The sequence below is a fragment of the Cynara cardunculus genome, assembly GCF_001531365.2.
Source record: "Cynara cardunculus var. scolymus isolate 2C chromosome LG 15, CcrdV1, whole genome shotgun sequence".
NCBI lineage: Eukaryota > Viridiplantae > Streptophyta > Magnoliopsida > Asterales > Asteraceae > Cynara > Cynara cardunculus.
In genome coordinates this window covers 14,340,855-14,360,026 of record NC_037542.1, presented here as the reverse complement: position 1 = coordinate 14,360,026, position 19,172 = coordinate 14,340,855, and the positions used below count along the sequence as shown (strand labels likewise).

Below are 19,172 nucleotides of genomic sequence, written 5' to 3'. Positions count from 1 at the left end.
AGAGAGTAATTCACAACCTTTTGAGAGCGTCTATTGTCATTGTAGGGAGCTGCACGGTTATTGCATGATCTAGATAAACCGTTATTTATATAATGCTGCTTTAGTTTGATGTTCGATTAGTCCCACGTCTCTCTTTCATCAATAACATCATCATAGAAAGTAGTAGCGGAGCAGGGTTTATTTAAAAAAAACACATACAATCAACAAATTTAAACTTTCATACCAATACATTTTCAAACAGACCATCAAATTAAAAAGACCGTAAAAAACATCGATTTAGTTGTACAAGACATTATAGTAAATGATTATTATTATATTGAATTTAGTATAATTTAAATAAAGGATCGTTATGTACATGCATTTAATAGTAAATCATACGTTCAAAATGTAAAAAAATAAGTTTTAATATTAATAAAAAGTTAAAAATAATTTTCTATTGCAAAGATGATTTTTTTTTTATATCTAATACGGATTTTGTGTGGGACCGGTTAAGGATGGAAATAATCGATTTTTTGCCCTAATTTTTATTTTTGTATTTCTAAATTATGAATTGAATTTTTTTTTGGAAATAACACTCACCCCTGTAAATTGTAATTGAATAGGCTATTTCAGAAAAAATGTTAATTAATGGTAATCAGCAATGTCCGGGGGTTATTTAACCTCAATTTCATATCTGTTTTCTCGCCCCTTTATTTCACAGACTCCATTTCTCTCTCTCTCTCTCTCTCTTCCTCTTCCTCTTCTCTATCTCTCACTTCAAATCGATCGATCGATCCATCTCGAACAAGCTTTTCTCAGGTAAATCTAGATCCAGATCTTTGTTTTCTTCATATTCGTCTCAGATCTCAAAGTTTGTAAGTCCGATTCAAACTTTGTGTCTCATTTGCATCAGGTGATCTCCTTACTTGTTGATTGCTTGAAGATTGTGTGTAATTCTGTGTTCTTTATGCAATCAGGAAATTTCTGGATGAGATTGTTGTGTTGATTTAGATTTCTATGGTTTTTAATGGAATTGGGATTTTGTTGATGCATTTTTGAGATTTTTTTCTCCGATCTGAATGTGTACCACTGTTGCTAATCGATCAACTTTGGTTAGATCTGTTATAAGCATGACTCTCGTCGTAGATTCCGGTTGTGATGTGATCGTTAGTTGGTTTGTGAAGTTTTCATTTGGTCATACCTGTAAATCCTTATGGTTTTATCTCATTTGGAAAGAAATAGTGGTTTTTTGTTTTTAATTTCGGTTTCTAGATACCAGGGCCTTCTTTGTTTCGATTATAACAATATTTTACTGCCGAATGAAAATTGATACATGCAACTCGAACGCATTTTCTCAAGTTCTTCTGCGTCTTCCCTACTTGTGGTCTCTGGTAACGGTTGTCGCCTTAATTTTTCTAATTGATCGGATAGAAAAAGCATCTTAAAAGTGCATGCATTTTTTATGAATGATCACGTTTATTGGAATTTTACAATCCGTGACGACTTCTGTTTCTTAGGTTTGGTGATTCCATTGTGCGAATGAAGTTTGAATTTAGGATTCTTATCATGCATAGTGGCTTCATGTTTGGTTGCCTCCTTGAAGATTTTGTTATGATGTGTTTTGATCTGAATATTTTATCCTCTAGAGGTTAATTTTATGGCCTTGTTTATTTGAAAAATAAGTCTTTGAAACTTGAATGTAGATCTTCTTTCAGCTTTTGATGAAGACTTCTGTGAGTAATATAAACGTGATGGTTTTGGTGGGATCTGTAGGTCCACTAATTCTGGTTTTATATTTGAAATATAGCTTTTACACACGTATCATAATTCTATTCTATTTTAAGATTGTTTTTCTGATAAGCGAGTGTTTTTGTTAGATGGATCGTACACGGACCAGCCTGAAATCTTTTAATAATAAAATATGTCAGATACAATTGGTTGCATTACATCTGGGAAATAGTTATGCTAAATTTTAGTTGCAATTTGAACTTTGTTGTAGATCTTTCACTTTCAAGTTTCAACTAAGAATTGTTCTTTGTAGGGATCCTCACCAGCAAGAGGATGGGGCTAACTTTCACCAAACTATTCAGCCGGCTCTTTGCCAAGAAAGAGATGCGTATATTGATGGTGGGTCTCGATGCGGCTGGTAAGACAACCATTTTGTACAAGCTCAAGCTCGGCGAGATTGTGACCACGATTCCAACCATAGGTAATTATTTTTGTAACGGTCATGGTTTGTTTTGATTACCATATCCATAACTCTATATAGCCATTGCTGGACTTTACATCATGTGCATTACCTTTCTGCTGTATGTTCAGCAGCAAAATTGCCATTTGAGTTGCAAATATGGAAATGCTTGCTGACTCATTTACAGGATATGCTATCAACTACAGGCATCTTTAGTAGTTTAATAGCTAAATCTGGTTATTGTTTGCAGGTTTTAATGTGGAGACTGTTGAGTACAAAAACATAAGCTTCACAGTGTGGGACGTCGGAGGTCAGGACAAGGTAGAAATGTCTTCTTTTGTATTACTTCTAAATACAGTGTTCTAAGGAAATGATTATGGGGCGGAGGTTGTATCCATTGGCGCTGAAGTACATATGTGTACATTTATGTGTCATATATGCAGATTCGTCCACTATGGAGGCATTATTTTCAGAACACACAGGGGCTTATCTTTGTGGTCGATAGCAATGACAGGGACAGAGTTGTTGAGGCAAGAGATGAATTGCACAGGATGTTGAATGAGGTAAGTTTGCATTTGTTGAAATATACTCTTTTAATGCCTTCCGTCAAAAACATAGGGGAATTCAGACCTAGGCTTTATTTATCTCTTTAAATTTATTCAAAGTGGATTTACTTGCTTATCATCTGGTTACCTCTTCTTGAGCATGTGTGTTGGTTTCTAGTCCTTGTCTTATTGCTTTGCTCGAGAGTGTACCTGTACTCACTCTTTTTCTCATGTTGCATTAATTGTAAATGAAATTACTTTTCTATCTTATTCAACAATAACATGATAATGCTTTGGTCATTGTGCCTTCCAAAATGGGAAGTAATTATTTGAAGCTTCATTTACTTTTGCTCTCTATACCTTCCCTAAAAATAATTTTCTGAAAATGTTAGAAGGTCAATTTCTTTTCAAATTTGCTGCAAAATACTGTACCGCATCCCAAAACCAAAACCCCATATACGAAATATAGAATGATAAAAGGATAAATCCTGGATTAAGATCGTGCTTCCTTTTTTCCAGTTTCCCCTTTTCCAAATTGAAATTAGCAAAATAAAAACTTTATTTCAATATATGAAACTTAAAAGACAAGGAAAATTATAATTAGTTTTTAACTAAATTAGTAAATTTCATCCAAATTACTGTTATAGTAAGCAAAAATAAAACTCAAAAGTTATAGGTCTAACGATTAAAGGCTAAGGGCCTATCTGTTAGCAGCTTAATAAGCTTAATGGAACTAACAACTTATTCGCTCAATTATGCATGACTGTTTCGTAGTGGCTTAATGATATATAAAGTGACTTATCCAGTAAGCTTTTAGGGGGAGCTTTATAAAGAAAGCCAAGTTTTTTTTTCTTCCAAACATGTCCCTTCCAACTAAAAAAACGCTCCTCACATCTGTGGAAAAACTCTCTCAGACAAAAACTTTTCCAAGTTATATAAACAGATTAATTCATATAGACAACTTTATCCATATAAAACTTAATAAAAAACCAATCAAACGGCCCCTAAATCTAATGCGGTAATGCCAAACCTCAAGTAAAAAAAGGCAAAAGAACAATAATAAATTGTAAAATTCATAATTTATGTTATTGTGCATTGCAAAGAACAAGTGCCCATTAATTAAGCAATATCACAATATGTTGTTAATGTTGTGCAGTGTGCTCCAGCTATGTTGATAGAGTGATGTGCTCATGTGCATTGAAAATTTCATTTCTCATATATTTCAATATGCAAGAGGAAGACTCATTATCAAAATGACAAAAKCCCCTTAGCCTTAGCCTAGTAGGTCAATAACCCACACGACCACATGACCCAACTTTATAATAATCAGTTAGAAATTTAGATTTTTTTTGCAACTCACACAGCAACTTGGTAAGTTCAATCAACAGAAGAAGTCAATAATTCGAGAATTCCATCTTTGATTTTTTTTGAATCTAATTTCATGATCGTTAATCGGCTGGAAAGAGAACTCCCATGCCTTGAAAATCAAAAGAGTCGAACTTTGAAGAACAATAGAAATTAGATTGAGTTGTTGGAATGATGGCGTTAACCGGTTCACAATATGCATTCAATATTCATCACTACTAGGCCTTGGGCCTGTTTTTATAGTTAAATCTCAGTTGTCCAATTCTCAAATTATTAAACCCAAAACTAGTAATAGATGACAACTTGATGCCCCTTTAGGCTTTGATGCCTTGTGCGGCCGCATGGGCTGCACGTTGCCAGGGCCGGCCCTGGCTTTAATACGTTGATATTTGCATCACTCATTGGATTGGTAGAACAATAATTTTGATTCTTCAGTACAATTAATTTGGGTTGGAGCAGACCAGATATTGAACATGATCTTTCCTATTGATGGTCTTAGGGGGGACTATGATTTAGAGCCAATCAAAATTTTGTTATTGGTTAAATATTGCGTGAAATTTATTTTGTTGCTACCTTTAAGGAGTTCAAAAATGACTACGTGCTATATTTACTTATTTATGCCAGGATGAGTTGAGAGATGCAGTTCTCCTTGTCTTTGCTAACAAACAAGATCTCCCAAATGCAATGAATGCTGCTGAAATCACTGATAAGCTCGGCCTCCACTCCCTCCGACAGCGCCACTGGTAATAAATGCCGATTTCTTATCCAATGTTTGATTATCATTATATTACAAATGACTGTAAGAGTTTTCCAACATGTTATTTGTAGTACAAACTAACCATTGCACTTGCATAAAAATGTCTGAAAGCACTTGTTAATGCCGGACTGAACGATTCTAACCATCGTAGAGTAGTTGAATTGCAGATGAATAGATGATCAGTATGCAACAGAACTAGAAGTATAATTGTTAGAAAGCTGTTTCATTCTACTATAAGCTCATTTTTTTTTATTAACCTGGATATCCAACCCGCTATGCGAGCCGACTCATCCCAGGGCGACCATCTGCTTAGCAGATAGCCTGGAGTCACCGCATTTGAACCTCCGTGGCCACAAGGGGATTTTTATTCCTCCTTGGATTTGAACCTGGGACCTCCTGGTACTTTTGACCTTTGAAGCCAAGCTCAAACCAATCAGGCACCACCCTTGTGGTTTACTATAAGCTCATTGTTTTCTTTTGCTCAGGTACATCCAGAGCACCTGTGCAACCTCTGGAGAAGGACTTTATGAGGGATTGGATTGGCTTTCCAACAACATAGCAAACAAGGCAAGTACTTAACTTTTGAGTAAAAATTATTTGTATGGCCTATCAAGTAAATAAAATTTCACAATTGTAGCATAAGAGTATATTTAGCCATTGTACCTTATGTCCAGACCACTTTTTATCCAACGGTGCTACTTTCCTAGCTACAAAAGCAAATGATAACCAGTTTGCAGTTCTTAAAATGATTTTACGTTGACATGCATCAAGGGTCAATCTATTGGTAATGCTAGTTTTCGGCCAAAAAGTAGTTGAAGCAGGGAAAAGATTAGAATGGGCCAAAAATTATCATCGTTTGGTAGAGTGGCCAAACAAACATTTTTTCAATTATCATCTGATACTACAACAGAAATGGGTTAATTTGACTCTTTTATTTTGATGCTCATTAAAACTCTGTACTGCATCTTTTTACAGGCATGAGGAGATGATTGATTTTGTTGGGAGGGTGGATCTTGGATGCAAGTTTTGCTTTTAGGTTGGGCAGTTTATCGTCGTTGTGCTTCTGTGCACTGTCTCTGGTTTTGGGAACATGTCCTTTTAAAAAAGGTGTTTGGCTTTTGATATAGAAGTTATGGATGTGTCTAATTGAATATATTGTTTGTTTTTGTTTGGGTTGCAAGTATTATTATGTGTTAGGCTTTTGATTCATCTATCTGAAGTTGTAAGAGAGATTATTATTATTATTAGAAGTATGTAGTTTGTTGGTATTCTTATGTGCTGTCCAATTATGATCTCCTTTGTCCTTCAACTTTGGATGATATCTGCAATAATAATAATAATAATAATAATAATAATGTATCTGAAACAGCTTTATTATTTCTAGTGGTCACGTCTCCAACTGATACCACCAATAAAGCATTATAGATATAAAAAGTGAGTCAGCAAAACGATACAGTCTAGTATTTGGACCAGGGCTATTCCTTTCCTCGGGAAGTAGCTCTGTTTTGGTATCTCTTGTCTCTTTCTATTCTTTATTCTTGTAAGGTTGATGAGATGTGCAAATCTTATCTTATGGTTCATAACAAGAATATTGGAATACGTTCACATCAAAGGTCCATATCATGTTATTAGGAGCCATTCAGTCTGGACTTTTTTAGTGCTTTACTAGGCTATATAATAGATCAAGTCTTCTAACCATTATATTATATTTCATTTCATCCATAATTTTATTTAAGAGTGAATAAGTCGCTAATCATTGCATTTTTTTAACCAAAATGAACCATCATATTATTATTGCCCCTAAATGTTTGATATGTATGGTGTGTTATAGTTTAGTATTTCTCATCAGGATTGAGTGTTTCAGAAGTATTTTTGTTCCTGTATTTGTCATGCTTAATAGATATTTTCATTATCGTTTTTACATACGAAATTAATAACTTCTCACGGCGTGCTTTTTTGTTTGTGTTGTAAAAATATCAAGTTAATTAAAGCCCTTTTATTTAGATTTATAAAATTTGCACGGCACTCCTTGAACTTACCAAATGCACCTTAAAAAACAAAAAGAAGTGGCAAAGACGTCCGGAGCAGAGTAGATCCACCCCTACATGCTTGTATTTTTATAGCAAAAAAGACCATCAAAAGCATCCAATTGCTTAATGTTTTTTTTTGTTTTTTTATTTTATTTTGAAGTTTAACTTACATAATAATTAAAATTAGATTCAATTCTTAGATATAATAATCCCCATGTCTACATTGCATCCCATGCTTAGAATATAATGAAATCACAAATATGAAATAAACTCCAATATATTTATAATTTAATTATTAGAAAGAATCAATCTATGCATTATTTTAATGATGCATAATTTGAGCACCATGAATTCAAGAATTAATCACCTCCTATGCGGGAATTCAGCAACACTTTATGCAATATTTTCACACACACATTCATTGTTGATCATTTTGATTTTTTAAATCATCCTATTTGATCATATTGTATGTGCAAAAGGAAACTTTATAATTGTTGTTTTCAATTGTTTATAATAAAGTGTATTCTTGTATGTTTTATATGAACGTTCATTTATTTGTAATAACAATTTATATATAACGGTTTTAAAATGCAACCGCTTTAATAAGGTTTTATGGTCAAGTTCTAATTTACGATATTTCAATAAGTAGCCTTTTTATGTACAACGTTGAAATTTTTTGTTTTTGTTGTCAAACATTTTGTTCACTTTGTTTGTATCAATTTACATGGATTTTTTTTCCTTGTTTGACAGGATTGTTACGCCTACTTTATAGTTTGAACGTATCATACTGCTGATATATCCTGGAAAGAAATAGTGGTTGCTGATATATCCAGGAGCGAAGGTGGTGGGGTAGGGATGGTGGGGCAGGTTAAGGTTAAGGTTAGGGTTAGGGTTAGGGTTAGGGTTAGGGTTTGGGTAGGGGTGGGACAGGGCGGGGTGATAGTTGTGACGACGACAATAATGACATGATATTGGTAGGGTGTAGGCGGGACGATGGGTGAGATAGTCCAAACAAAGACAATTGTTTCAATTATATAGAGAAATTCCATTCCAATTCTTACTAACCAAAAGTGTGGTCAAATTTCATTATAATTTCTTCAAAATCAAATTCCTTTGATGGATTATAATCCCATCAAATTCCATTATGTGAACCAAACACCCTTAAGTTGTATCAATTCTAAAATGATAGAGAAACTGGTGGTAAAATTGATAATGAAAATTATATCTTAAAAACAAATCACTACGAAATAAATTTTGGATTACATACACATGTACATATGCAATATATATATATATATATATATATATATATTGCAAGCTAATTCACACATAAAAAAAGGTTGCACACTTCGTGGATATATTCCATTTTTTGTATTTTTTTATTTGTAAATAATGATTCATATCATGAGATTGAATCAAACTGAATTGTCATTGACCAATTCGATTTCATCTGTGTTGGAATTGTTTGTAGTTTCAATTGGTTTCGTGAATTAAAACCAATACAACAAAGGAAACGATTGGAAAAAAGCTCGTATTAACCGTTCTCGTGTCACGATTAAACCATGTGTTAAATCGTTATTGGCACCTGACCATCCATCAAAACAAAGGAAACAGTTAAAAACTTAGGATCTAATCATGTGTCATACATCATCTAAATCATGGCAAGATGCCATTTCAAAAAGACAATTTTACAACCCCTTTAACCATTTGAAAATTTGAATAAAACAAAATAAAATAGACCACTTTTTGTCATTTCACATACAAGTTCCGTCTGCGATACGGGTTTTAATTAAAAAAAAGTAGTATTACTTTGTAGCGACCTCCACTGCTATATGGTATATATTGAGAATGTTCAGTGCAAACGATACAAAAATCGGCAAACAAGAAACGGCATGAAACGCACCATTTACCCAAGATGCCTACCATGATTGTTGTAGCATTTTGTTCCTATTATATTGTGCATGTGTTGCACCATTCCGTTTTGATGATTTGGCAAAACGACTATTCTACTAACGAACTATTTTGATACTGCGAACTATAAACTATATTAAATTATAGATATTCAGAACCCACGTTAAGTTTAAAAGCTCTGAATCCAACATCGGGAACGACGGGAAGGATCCGAACCACTCTAAATCTCATGTATCTCTTATTTTCTTGAAACCATTTATGTTTTGTAAGTCGTATTTTGTTTAATATTCCTAAAACGTAAAAACCGTCAAAAATCAAAAAAATGACGAAAACAACCGATTCACTCTCTTCTAGATTATCTAACAACATTCATGAATTCGTACAACCACCACCACCAATTTTGAAAACAAAGTCACATAATAAACAATTCACCAAGAATCCTTTATGATCAGCACAAACAAGCAAGCAGCTAAAACAAGACGACTTGTATCATTTATCTCAGTCTAGAAACAAAACGCATAGTTTTTAGACGATCCAAGAAAAAAGATACTGATCTTTTAGTAACGGATAACCAACGATGTGTCTTTCCGTTTCTTTTTCTTGAAAAAACCACCAAAAACACCGAGTTTTTAAAAATAGAAAAGATGAATATTCTAGTATTATATCGGATGTTCTTGAAACGAGATAGTCAAAAGAAAAGTCCCAATCAAGAAATGGCACAAATTAGATGGCTTCATTGGGGGTCCAACAATCTTTGAAAGATATCAACACATTGTATCTAAAATTCCAAAGTTGAAAACTCCTTCCATTCAAACCCTAAATTAAGCAAGCCACCAATGGAATGGAATATTAGTAATGGTCCTAAGGGATGGCAATAAAATGTGCATTTGGACACAAATTATTTGTATATTTATTTTATTACTGTATTTTTATTCGGTTTTGACCGAATCAGATACATTTCTTTATCTATAGATCTTAATCTGTTCTTATCTTATTGAATATTAAATGTATGAAGCAGATGGGATGGGTATGGCAAAAGATAATGTGTCAAATTGATGTTTCAGAGAAAATTGTCGAATGGGGTCATAAATTAGGTAAGGTTGAATTGAGCTGTTGTATGACAAAACCTGTTTTTCTTTGTTACTTTTTCAATCTGAATATTTATTTTATTAATAAGAACGAGTTGTTGACATGAATAAATATAGCATAAAACGAAAGGTACACTGTAAAGCAATTAAAAAAATGACTAGTTGGCTTCCATGCGAACGGATTAATTACAAAACAACTGCAATCGACTTTGTTTTGATTTATGATTTGGTTACGGAAAAAACTAACTTCGTATAGAAAATCATTTTATGTAATATGGACCAAGTTGGTTATTGTTATAAGGAAATCTTGAAGGGCTGTAATATAATTTGTAGCATTGCAAGCCTAAACAAACTGACTTGATATCATTCAAATCAACGTACAGTAATGGTGAAAACTATTGATAACCCACGATTTAGTACTTACAAGGAGATTGAACTTCTTGTTCACTATCAATGTGGGATGAGTTGTTACACATACTTCTAAATTTTTTACCAGTTCGAAATATGATAGATAGATCAATATTTTATTTATAATCTTGAAAATACAAGTTAAGAATATAAACAGTCATGGTATAACAAGAACAACAAATGCATATTATGCATTTTCATGGAATGATATGTATAAAGGACAAAAACAATGGTTTTGGTCATATATGCTCTAAATGTGAAATGGGTTTATAGAATCATCCTTATATATAACTGGTCCCTGATTCTTGATAACCCATACAAAAGGTAAATACGATATGATTAGACCTTGGAAAAACCCGATCCATTGTCATTTCCAATTCTTTCCCTTTTTTCATGACACTTTTTGAAGTTAAAATGTAAAATTTGATAAAATATCCAACTTTGCCTAATACAACTTATTGGAGCAAAAGTATGTGAAAAATTCAATAATACAAATAGCTCACCAAAATGTAGTTTATTCAACTAGATGCTTGAGTTGGGTTTGAGTTTGGTTGGTCTAATTGTTGGTGCATAATTTAAGTAACTTACTTCAAGATACTTTATTTACAATTTGCCTCCCAAAGTTTAAGGATAAGCAGTATTTAAGACAAACAGTCCCAAAAAGGATTTGTGTATGCAGGATATTATTACACAAGAGCATAAGACCATGTGTGATCATTGTATACAGAAACAGTGGAACATACGCTTTTATATTGCAATGGATTATGTCAAGATCTTTCTACACAGTTCCAAATATTAATAGAATACCGTCATTAGTATTTTGTGATGCATTTGATTTGCATGAAACGCAGGGCCGTCCCTTAACATGTTAAATGTGAGATTTTGAACAGGACCCCCAAAATTTTAAGGCCCAAATTTACGTGTGATTAGGGTCTTTTATCGACTTGTGTAAAACTATAGCCAAAACTATTTAGGTTCAAACCATTAATTGTTTGATATTAGGTTCAAATCATTAATGGTTTAGGTTTAGTTTCACATTGTTAATCGTTATAGGCTTAGCTCATTTTTGTTCTTAACATATATTCTCTGTTATCTCATTTATGTAATGTAATAAAAAATTTTGGATGTAACAGGGCCTCCAAAAAGATTGGAGCATCCCTGATGAAATGAGCTTGTATTCAATCAACAATACATTGTGTTTAAAGTCAATTCGAAGTAAAAATAGAGTGAAAACGAGAATCACCATAACCACTAATTGTGTAAAAACAATACACCCGTTTAGTGCTAAAAACATAAGTACAAAAATTAAGAAAGTACAAGGACCAAAGTGTCAAATGATAATAGATGAGGGGGACGTTTTGATTGAAAGAAAATGTTATCCGGAAAAAGGGTATAAAAGAGAAAAATAGAAAAGAGGGGTCGTCGTTTTCTCATCGGCCAGCATTTACCCGCCAAAAACAAAGAGGGTGGGCCCCACCGATTCCTTCCTTGTGTTCTGTTCAACCTTGTACATCCGTCCCCGGGCATCGGACCGACCACCGCTATTTCCTTTAATTGACATAAATGCCCCTCCCCCTTTTTTTTCTTTACTTTCCAAAATACATATTTGGAAACAATTTTATATCAAAATTATAATTATAGTATTAGTTGTTTTATTGTTAATTAAATTATTATATTTTTATAAAAACTTATTTTCAATAAATTCTATTTCCTTTTGTACGAAAAAATCGTATATAATCATATTTCCTTATTAATGTTCATATAATAAAATATAAGAATCAATTTATTTTATTTCCATCAGAAAACAATTATAATCATTTAATTGATAATTAAATGTTATATCCGCTTAAATATACGTTTTAATTCGAAACCAAAAAAATATGAATTTTTATAATTTTTATTTTAAAAATAAAAACATATAAAACCATATTATAACATCGACTGAGACGAAAGAAATGAAACGAAATATTAAAATCGAAATGTATTTTGTTACATTGTACAAGTACCTTTCTAGTAATATATAAATACATAAAATAGTAATGAGGGTTGATTGCAGAAGCAAATCTGGAATAAAAATAGAAGGATGTTTAAATGAAATTAATTGATTGAAAAAGAAAAAGAAAAAGAGGAAGATTGAGTGAATCTCCAAAAATAATAAATGAATAAAGAAAAAAAAGTAAAAATCCAAGGGGCAATAAAGTAATTTAGAGGGAGGAGGGGGGAGAGATCTGATGAATCGAGGAGTAGTAGGGTGCGTGATTCCAGAAATTTGCTGGGTCGCGTGTTTGGTGGGGCCCACACTATACGTATTTCCCCGCCTTTACTTTAATTTCTGTCCCTCTGTCAGAAAAAAATAAATAAATAAATAAATAAACGTTATAAGAAGAAGACGCATTTTAATATTTATGTCTCAACGTCCATCCATCCATCCTCTCCCCGTTTGCGTAACCACCACCACCGCACCCCACCCATCGATTATCTCTCTCTCTCTCTCTCTCTCTCTCTCATCACTCATGAACTACTCCAGGTATATTCTCTTCTTTTTCTTGAGATTTTTGTTATTGGATTGAGTTTTTGAAGTGATGATATATCGATTGTTATTTGGTATTGTGAATTCGCAGGATCGACTGAAGTTTTCGACTTCGTTATCTGTTGTGGTTGTGATTTGAGGTAAATTTTTTGTTTTTTATTATTATTTTCGATTGTATGTATTTTGCTAATTGATTGATCGATTTGCTTTTCCTGTAATGATGACATGAGTAGATTACTAGATTTATCTTCTAGTTGCATTTCTTCGTACAAGTTACAACACTGTGTGCTATGTTTGTTTGTTTCAATTTTGAGTTTAGGCGAATTTGAGATTTGATTTGTTGATTTTTGCTATGAGTAATCTCCGATCATGAGTTTTTTTTTAATTGCAAGTCTTCTGTATTTTAGATTTTTTTGTGTAGTGTTTATCGGATGCTGAATCGACAAAGTAAAGATAATTCGCTTGTTGTGAATGTTTTCTACTTGATTGAAGTGCTTAAGCTTCAAAATTTAGATAGTTGAGGACTTGATTGATAGGATTGTAGGGGTCATATTTGGGGTTTGGTTCAAAAAACTGTCCTGGACATAGTTGATGTTTGGGCGAATGTGTTTGGCATACCTTAGCTAATAGTTATTCCATTAAGCATGAGCCTGCTGATCATCATTTCGGCTTTCGTTCAAGGATGCACGCCTGTCTGTTTCTTTAGTCATAGACTTGGTCATCCATCTCTCAAGAGTCTCAGCGGCTGTTTGTTTTCTTTTTCCTTTTCTGTAATAATCCCAGTTAAGCCAGCTGCATGGATTAAAAAATTGTTTGTTTTTTTGTGGTGATAAAAGGCACGAATAACAAAAATTGTCATTTTAACCCTTGAAAACACAAACAAAACCAGCAACGCCAGGGTTTTGGCAACAGGACAGAAATAATGGGGATGCAGTCCAAGATTGCTTATGGGTTTATTGGAGCTCCAGACGATGAGTTTGATGGCTCTGTCATGAAGAAATTTGCTGATTGCCTTTGAGCTCTCTTCAGGGAAGTCCAAAGAGGTCTGGAAGTTTGAATATCTGGAATCACAAGAAGATGAATTTCAGAAAGGTCGGACGATTTCGGTGATGAACGCTAGTGGATTTCGGTGACGACGAAGGTCAGAAGAGGACAAAGGTGGACCGAGAATTTCTTTCAAACTGATGGTACCATTGGACCATACAATAGATTAGATGGTTGGTTGCTTGCTTGCATTTGCAAACGAAGGGTCATGTTTTTGACCCTCACCGCTGCTTTCCTCCATTTTTTTTCACAAAAGCTATGAAAGAAAATCTGAAAAACGGGTATACTGCCAAAAGTGGGATTTGAACCCATGGCTTTACGGGCAAGACACTTTAACCCGATAGCTTAGACCTGCACAGCCACCACAAACTTCTATCATAAGTTCAGTTTTTAAATAAATAAGGTGCATACATAAAACATTACGGTGGCACCTTCAAAAATTTAATTTTTTTTCCCACTATGACCGAACCTTGAAGCGGTGGCACATGCAGCCATACGCTCTCATATGATCCATGTAACGAGGATCGAGAACAGGAGGAACTAGGACTGAGATCAGTTCTCAAGCCTTAGGGTGATGAATGCCGACGAGGACAAGAGGAAGGTGGTGGTCATAGATGCCATTGAGGCCGCAGGGGGGGAGGTGGTTGGTTTCTTCAGAGTGGAATTTGGGGTAGAATAAAGGGGTGTTTCAGGAATAAAGATGCCTGTACCCATTTAGCAAGGGAGGGGTGGGCTGACTGTATTCAGCCAAATTGACCTAACCGCTTAATCATTAATCCTTGAACAAACAACCACATATAGCTTAATTATTAAGCCATTAAGTGCATAAAAGCTCTAAACAAACTGCCCCTTAGTTGAATATTGGTTGCAAACACGGTCGTGACTAAAAGCGTGTGCTGCTGATGCTTGTTGTTTGTTGGTGCCCCCCTCTTTTAAGTTGTGGATAACACATTTAAACGCAATAAAGATCAATACGGAGCCCATTTGTTGTGTGGTTATTCCTTGCTTTTTAGTCCTGTGCTTAATTATTAAGCCACATATAGCTTAATTATTAAGCCATTAAGTGCATAAAAGCTCTAAACAAACTGCCCCTTAGTTGAATATTGGTTGCAAACACGGTCGTGACTAAAAGCGTGTGCTGCTGATGCTTGTTGTTTGTTGGTGCCCCCCTCTTTTAAGTTGTGGATAACACATTTAAACGCAATAAAGATCAATACGGAGCCCATTTGTTGTGTGGTTATTCCTTGCTTTTTAGTCCTGTGCTGTGCATCATACAATTTACGGTATGTGGAGCAGTCACTTTTTAAATACTACATTGTAACTCACCACTATTAACATGTGAAACCTGCCAGAAAAAAAATATGTATGAGTTGATATTCATCTAAACTTGAAAATATTTGCGGTAAATTTACTCCCATTGGATTTCAACATCATCTTTGGTAACTTTGTCTTCTTATGCATTCATCTTTTAGGACCTTATTCATAATTTTATACAACGTAATACAGCATCATGTCTGAATATATAAATTGCATTATTGCTCCCATTCTTGGCTTGGTATCCTTTTAAATTCTTTATCATATATCACTAGTCTTGTTTGGAAACATATTCTCTGAAGTAGTGTGGGAATCTTATGTTGCTGGGTGCATAGATTGTTGGATCTTGTAAAGGCATTACTTTTTTGCATTGGCAACTTGTGGCATTTGCAAATCTAATTCTCTTTGTCATTATTCTTTTGTAGGTGGATTGTCTTTGTATAAATCATTTGTAGAAGATGTTGGGAGGAAGCAACAACAATTCATTAGTCCCTGTCTTTGTTGATGAGAACCTTTTCCAATATCCTTTAAACGCATCAAATCAGTTGCAGCTATTTGGAAATGGTGAATTTCTATCCTTCTAAAACAAAAGTTAGATTTCTTACAATACTCCTATTCTCCTTGGATTGTCGTGAAGATCTATTGATTTTCATGTGAAGGATGTATTTGCTCTTTCTTTATTTACTTTTGCCACTTCCTTTCTGAGATATTGTTGTATATGTCTCAGTTGTGTTGGCTGATCGATTTGCATTTTGTGATACCAAGATTGCTGGTTAACATTTGTATCTTGTGGGTATTAAGAACTTTTTACTTCCAGGAATAGGAAACATGAAAGGTTTTAGATTTTTTAATTTTAAAATCAATTAATTATTATAACAAGTTTTTATAATTTAAACTAATAATCATTTTAAACACATATGACTGAGTTTAACTATTCAAGTTAAAATAAAAGTAGTTTGTTTGATATTCAAGTGTTGAATGTTGACCATCCTTTCAGATGGAGGTTGTATAAGTAGCGGCCTGATAATTTAAAAGTACTAGTAAGGAAACTTACTTTCTGTAACACACAAGTTTGTTAATCCACTGCCTTGTAAAGTTCTGGGCCTTCCTATCTTGTGAAACATTCAATGATGACTTTGGTAAGAAATGGTTTGTACTCTTCTCCTTAATTTTGTATCATAAAACCAAGACATCCATTTGCAGTTATGTTGAAATAGATTAAGACATGATCAAAAAATGGTTGTCTAGATGGATACTGCATGCTTTCACGTAATTGGTCACTCCTGACCGTTGGGCTCCCTCCCTTTCGCCTCCTTTTGTCAACAAATGGAAAACCTGCAACATCTTTGTTTCAAGTCTTGTTAGTTATTAGATTTGAGATGAAATGGAAGTTGAAATGTGTTTAGGGTCATTTACTTCTTGCGTTTTTTCCCTCTGCGTATGGTAATAGAGAGTTAGACAGCTTAGAGAGCTCTTCAAAGGGCTAGGTTTTTGTCATTATGTGGAAATTAGAGTTAATTCCAGACAATCTGCTTCTATCCGTGTGGGGAAGAAAAAGACATCTGTACTTGGCTATAACATTTATCTTGTACATGATGGGAGGTCCCAGTTTTCTCTTCAATGGCAGTTATAGACAACGCTTTTTCTGTTTGGCAACTTCACTCCACGTGATGAGTTTTTGTTTGGTCAATTTGCTTGTTCTGGCAGAGTCTCATGATTGCTTTTAACATTCTCAAGTTCTAATGGTATTTGTTTTCTCATTTAGATTAACATTGTTCCTACGCAGCCATGAAATGATATGATTTTTAATTATTTGATGATTACTTGTAATTCCGCCTGGTCAGAAGATTGTAGTCGTTTAGGATTCTCCTCTTGTTCGTTTATCTTTCCAGTCTTTTCAACATAAAATACATGTTGGTTTATTACTTTTGTCTTCTGTGGCTAAGATTTTACATTCCTCTGATACTTGTTTCCATATTGCTATTGTTGCTACAGTATCAACTGCATGTAATGTTGATCCAGTAAACTATTCTGCAAGAGAGCATAATAGTCCTCTCTTTCGGCCCAATAAACGACTAAGGGAAGCTGAGCCTAATTTAATGCAGAAGAAGCTTCAGATATCATTGAATCACAACTTCTATCATGACGATTCTGATCGCCCTTCAAGCATTCCAAATACACACCATGTATCAACTGGTTTAAAGTTATCTTATGACGATGAGGAGCGCAACTCCTCCATCACTTCAGCAAGTGCAAGTATGACATTAGCACCATCAATTATGTCTTCTTTTGGTGATAGCATTACAACTGAACTTGATCGTCACAAAGAAGAGTTTGAAAGATACATTATGATTCAGGTACTATTTCATTGTCCCCTCCAAATGATCTATCACACACGCACATGATTCGTCATCTTTATTCATCTTTTGCATTCTATGAGGTCATTATGGACATGGTTTTATCCCTATTTCAGATTTTTTTTTTAAATTTCTGACAAGCTTGTAATACATTAGTATACCAATAATATTGCACAATGTAAAGATACAGAAAACATTTGGCAGGTTCTTAACCGACAATTGTTTACTCGTGTAGTTGTATATGGATAGCCAGTTAGGGTACGGGCAGTTGGTAATACAAAATTACTTTTCAATGCTTCATGATCTCATCAACATAACAACATATCTTTTATCTGATTAGTTGGGCAGGGCTGATAATAACACCAAAAAATCCTATCTAGAGCCAATATTTGTGCATCTTGTCTGTAAATCTTATGTTACATTAATTATACAAGTCTTAGCACTTGATTTTGCAACATGGAGTGATGATAAAATTGTCTTACAATTCAACAGGAAGAAAACATGTTGAAAGGGATGAGGGACATACGACAGAGACATATGACTTCCTTTCTGGCTGCTATCGAGAAAGGGGTAGACCATAAACTACATGAGAAAGACGTAGAGATAGAAACCATAAACCGTAAAAACAAGGAACTGATGGAGAGAATAAAACAGGTGGCGAACGAAGCCCAGAATTGGCACTACAGAGCAAAGTACAACGAATCAGTGGTTAACATACTCAAAACAAACCTTCAACAAGCATTGGCTCAGGGAAATGACAACCAAATGAAAGAAGGATTTGGAGACACAGATATCGAAAATGATGCTGTATCGTCCATGGAGCCTAAAAATGAGGTTGGTTTGGGCAGCAGTTGCAAAGTATGCAGGGCAAAGGAGGTGTCGGTTTTGGTGATGCCGTGTAGACACCTGAGTTTGTGCAAAGAATGTGATAGGTTTACGAGTGTTTGTCCGGTGTGCCAGATGGTGAAAACGGTTAGTGTGGAAGTATACCTGTCGTGAAATAACGACATTTAAGGGGTAAAGTTTTTAAGTTATAAGATGATGAAATCACCCATACGTTTTGGTTACATTTATATATGGAGTGTTTTGAGGAGAAGAAAAAAAAAGGAGAGATTGATATCTGATCTTTTTGTTTTTACAGGTTTTGGGTAAATATGGATATTTCTGGCAAGATAATGGTTGAAATTTTGAACATTGAAGCAAGTTGGCAAAGGCCACTGAATCGGAGAGAGATTGTGAACGTGAATTCTCGATCTTTATCAATCACATGAAAACACATCGTCATGAAATACAACAAATTTGAATTAAATAAATTTAAGATATATAAAATCTGACGTGTCTCCAGGCCCAGACCACCTCCATGGGCTGAATCTTTGACCGATTATTTATTGGCTGCAAAACCAACTACAATTAATCGGGTTATGAGAAATGCAAATTTTCTTATTTGTTAAATGTTTTTATTCTACTAATTTTCTCCTTAAATATATTAACATTAAACTTTTTTTTTTTTGCATTTTTAATGAGTAATTTAATCTAATTTTAACTAAGACGGATGCATATAATAACTATTTAGAACATCTTTAACATATTTTTTAAAATAAAGAAAATGAAAGTTTTGTTATCTATTTTGTTTCATTAGATTTTTTATATTGTTCT

At 34.0% G+C, this 19,172-nt stretch overlaps 2 protein-coding genes across 5 annotated transcripts; both read left to right on the top strand.

Annotated features, from left to right (window-relative positions):
* The first annotated feature begins 691 nt into the window (after positions 1-691).
* LOC112528708 (ADP-ribosylation factor 2) lies at positions 692-6,106 on the top strand. Of its 2 annotated transcripts, XM_025139731.1 has the most exons (7): positions 692-798; positions 2,021-2,188; positions 2,418-2,488; positions 2,611-2,730; positions 4,702-4,820; positions 5,320-5,401; positions 5,810-6,106. In XM_025139731.1, the coding sequence occupies exons 2-7, from the start codon at positions 2,041-2,043 to the stop codon at positions 5,813-5,815; spliced, it is 546 nt and encodes a 181-aa protein (XP_024995499.1). In that variant the 5' UTR covers positions 692-798; positions 2,021-2,040; the 3' UTR covers positions 5,816-6,106. The 2 variants fall into 2 exon arrangements, with proteins under 2 accessions (XP_024995499.1, XP_024995498.1); XM_025139730.1 differs by lacking the exon at positions 5,810-6,106 and having other exon boundaries at positions 700-798; positions 5,320-5,413.
* A 6,577-nt stretch (positions 6,107-12,683) lies between these two features.
* LOC112527799 (BOI-related E3 ubiquitin-protein ligase 1-like) lies at positions 12,684-18,830 on the top strand. Of its 3 annotated transcripts, XM_025138608.1 has the most exons (6): positions 12,684-12,798; positions 12,893-12,941; positions 15,585-15,723; positions 17,155-17,516; positions 18,009-18,533; positions 18,658-18,830. In XM_025138608.1, the coding sequence occupies exons 3-5, from the start codon at positions 15,618-15,620 to the stop codon at positions 18,513-18,515; spliced, it is 975 nt and encodes a 324-aa protein (XP_024994376.1). In that variant the 5' UTR covers positions 12,684-12,798; positions 12,893-12,941; positions 15,585-15,617; the 3' UTR covers positions 18,516-18,533; positions 18,658-18,830. The 3 variants fall into 3 exon arrangements, with proteins under 3 accessions (XP_024994376.1, XP_024994374.1, XP_024994375.1); XM_025138606.1 differs by lacking the exon at positions 18,658-18,830 and having other exon boundaries at positions 18,009-18,586; XM_025138607.1 differs by lacking the exons at positions 12,684-12,798; positions 12,893-12,941; positions 18,658-18,830 and adding an exon at positions 13,770-13,959 and having other exon boundaries at positions 18,009-18,586.
* The last annotated feature ends 342 nt before the right edge of the window (positions 18,831-19,172 follow it).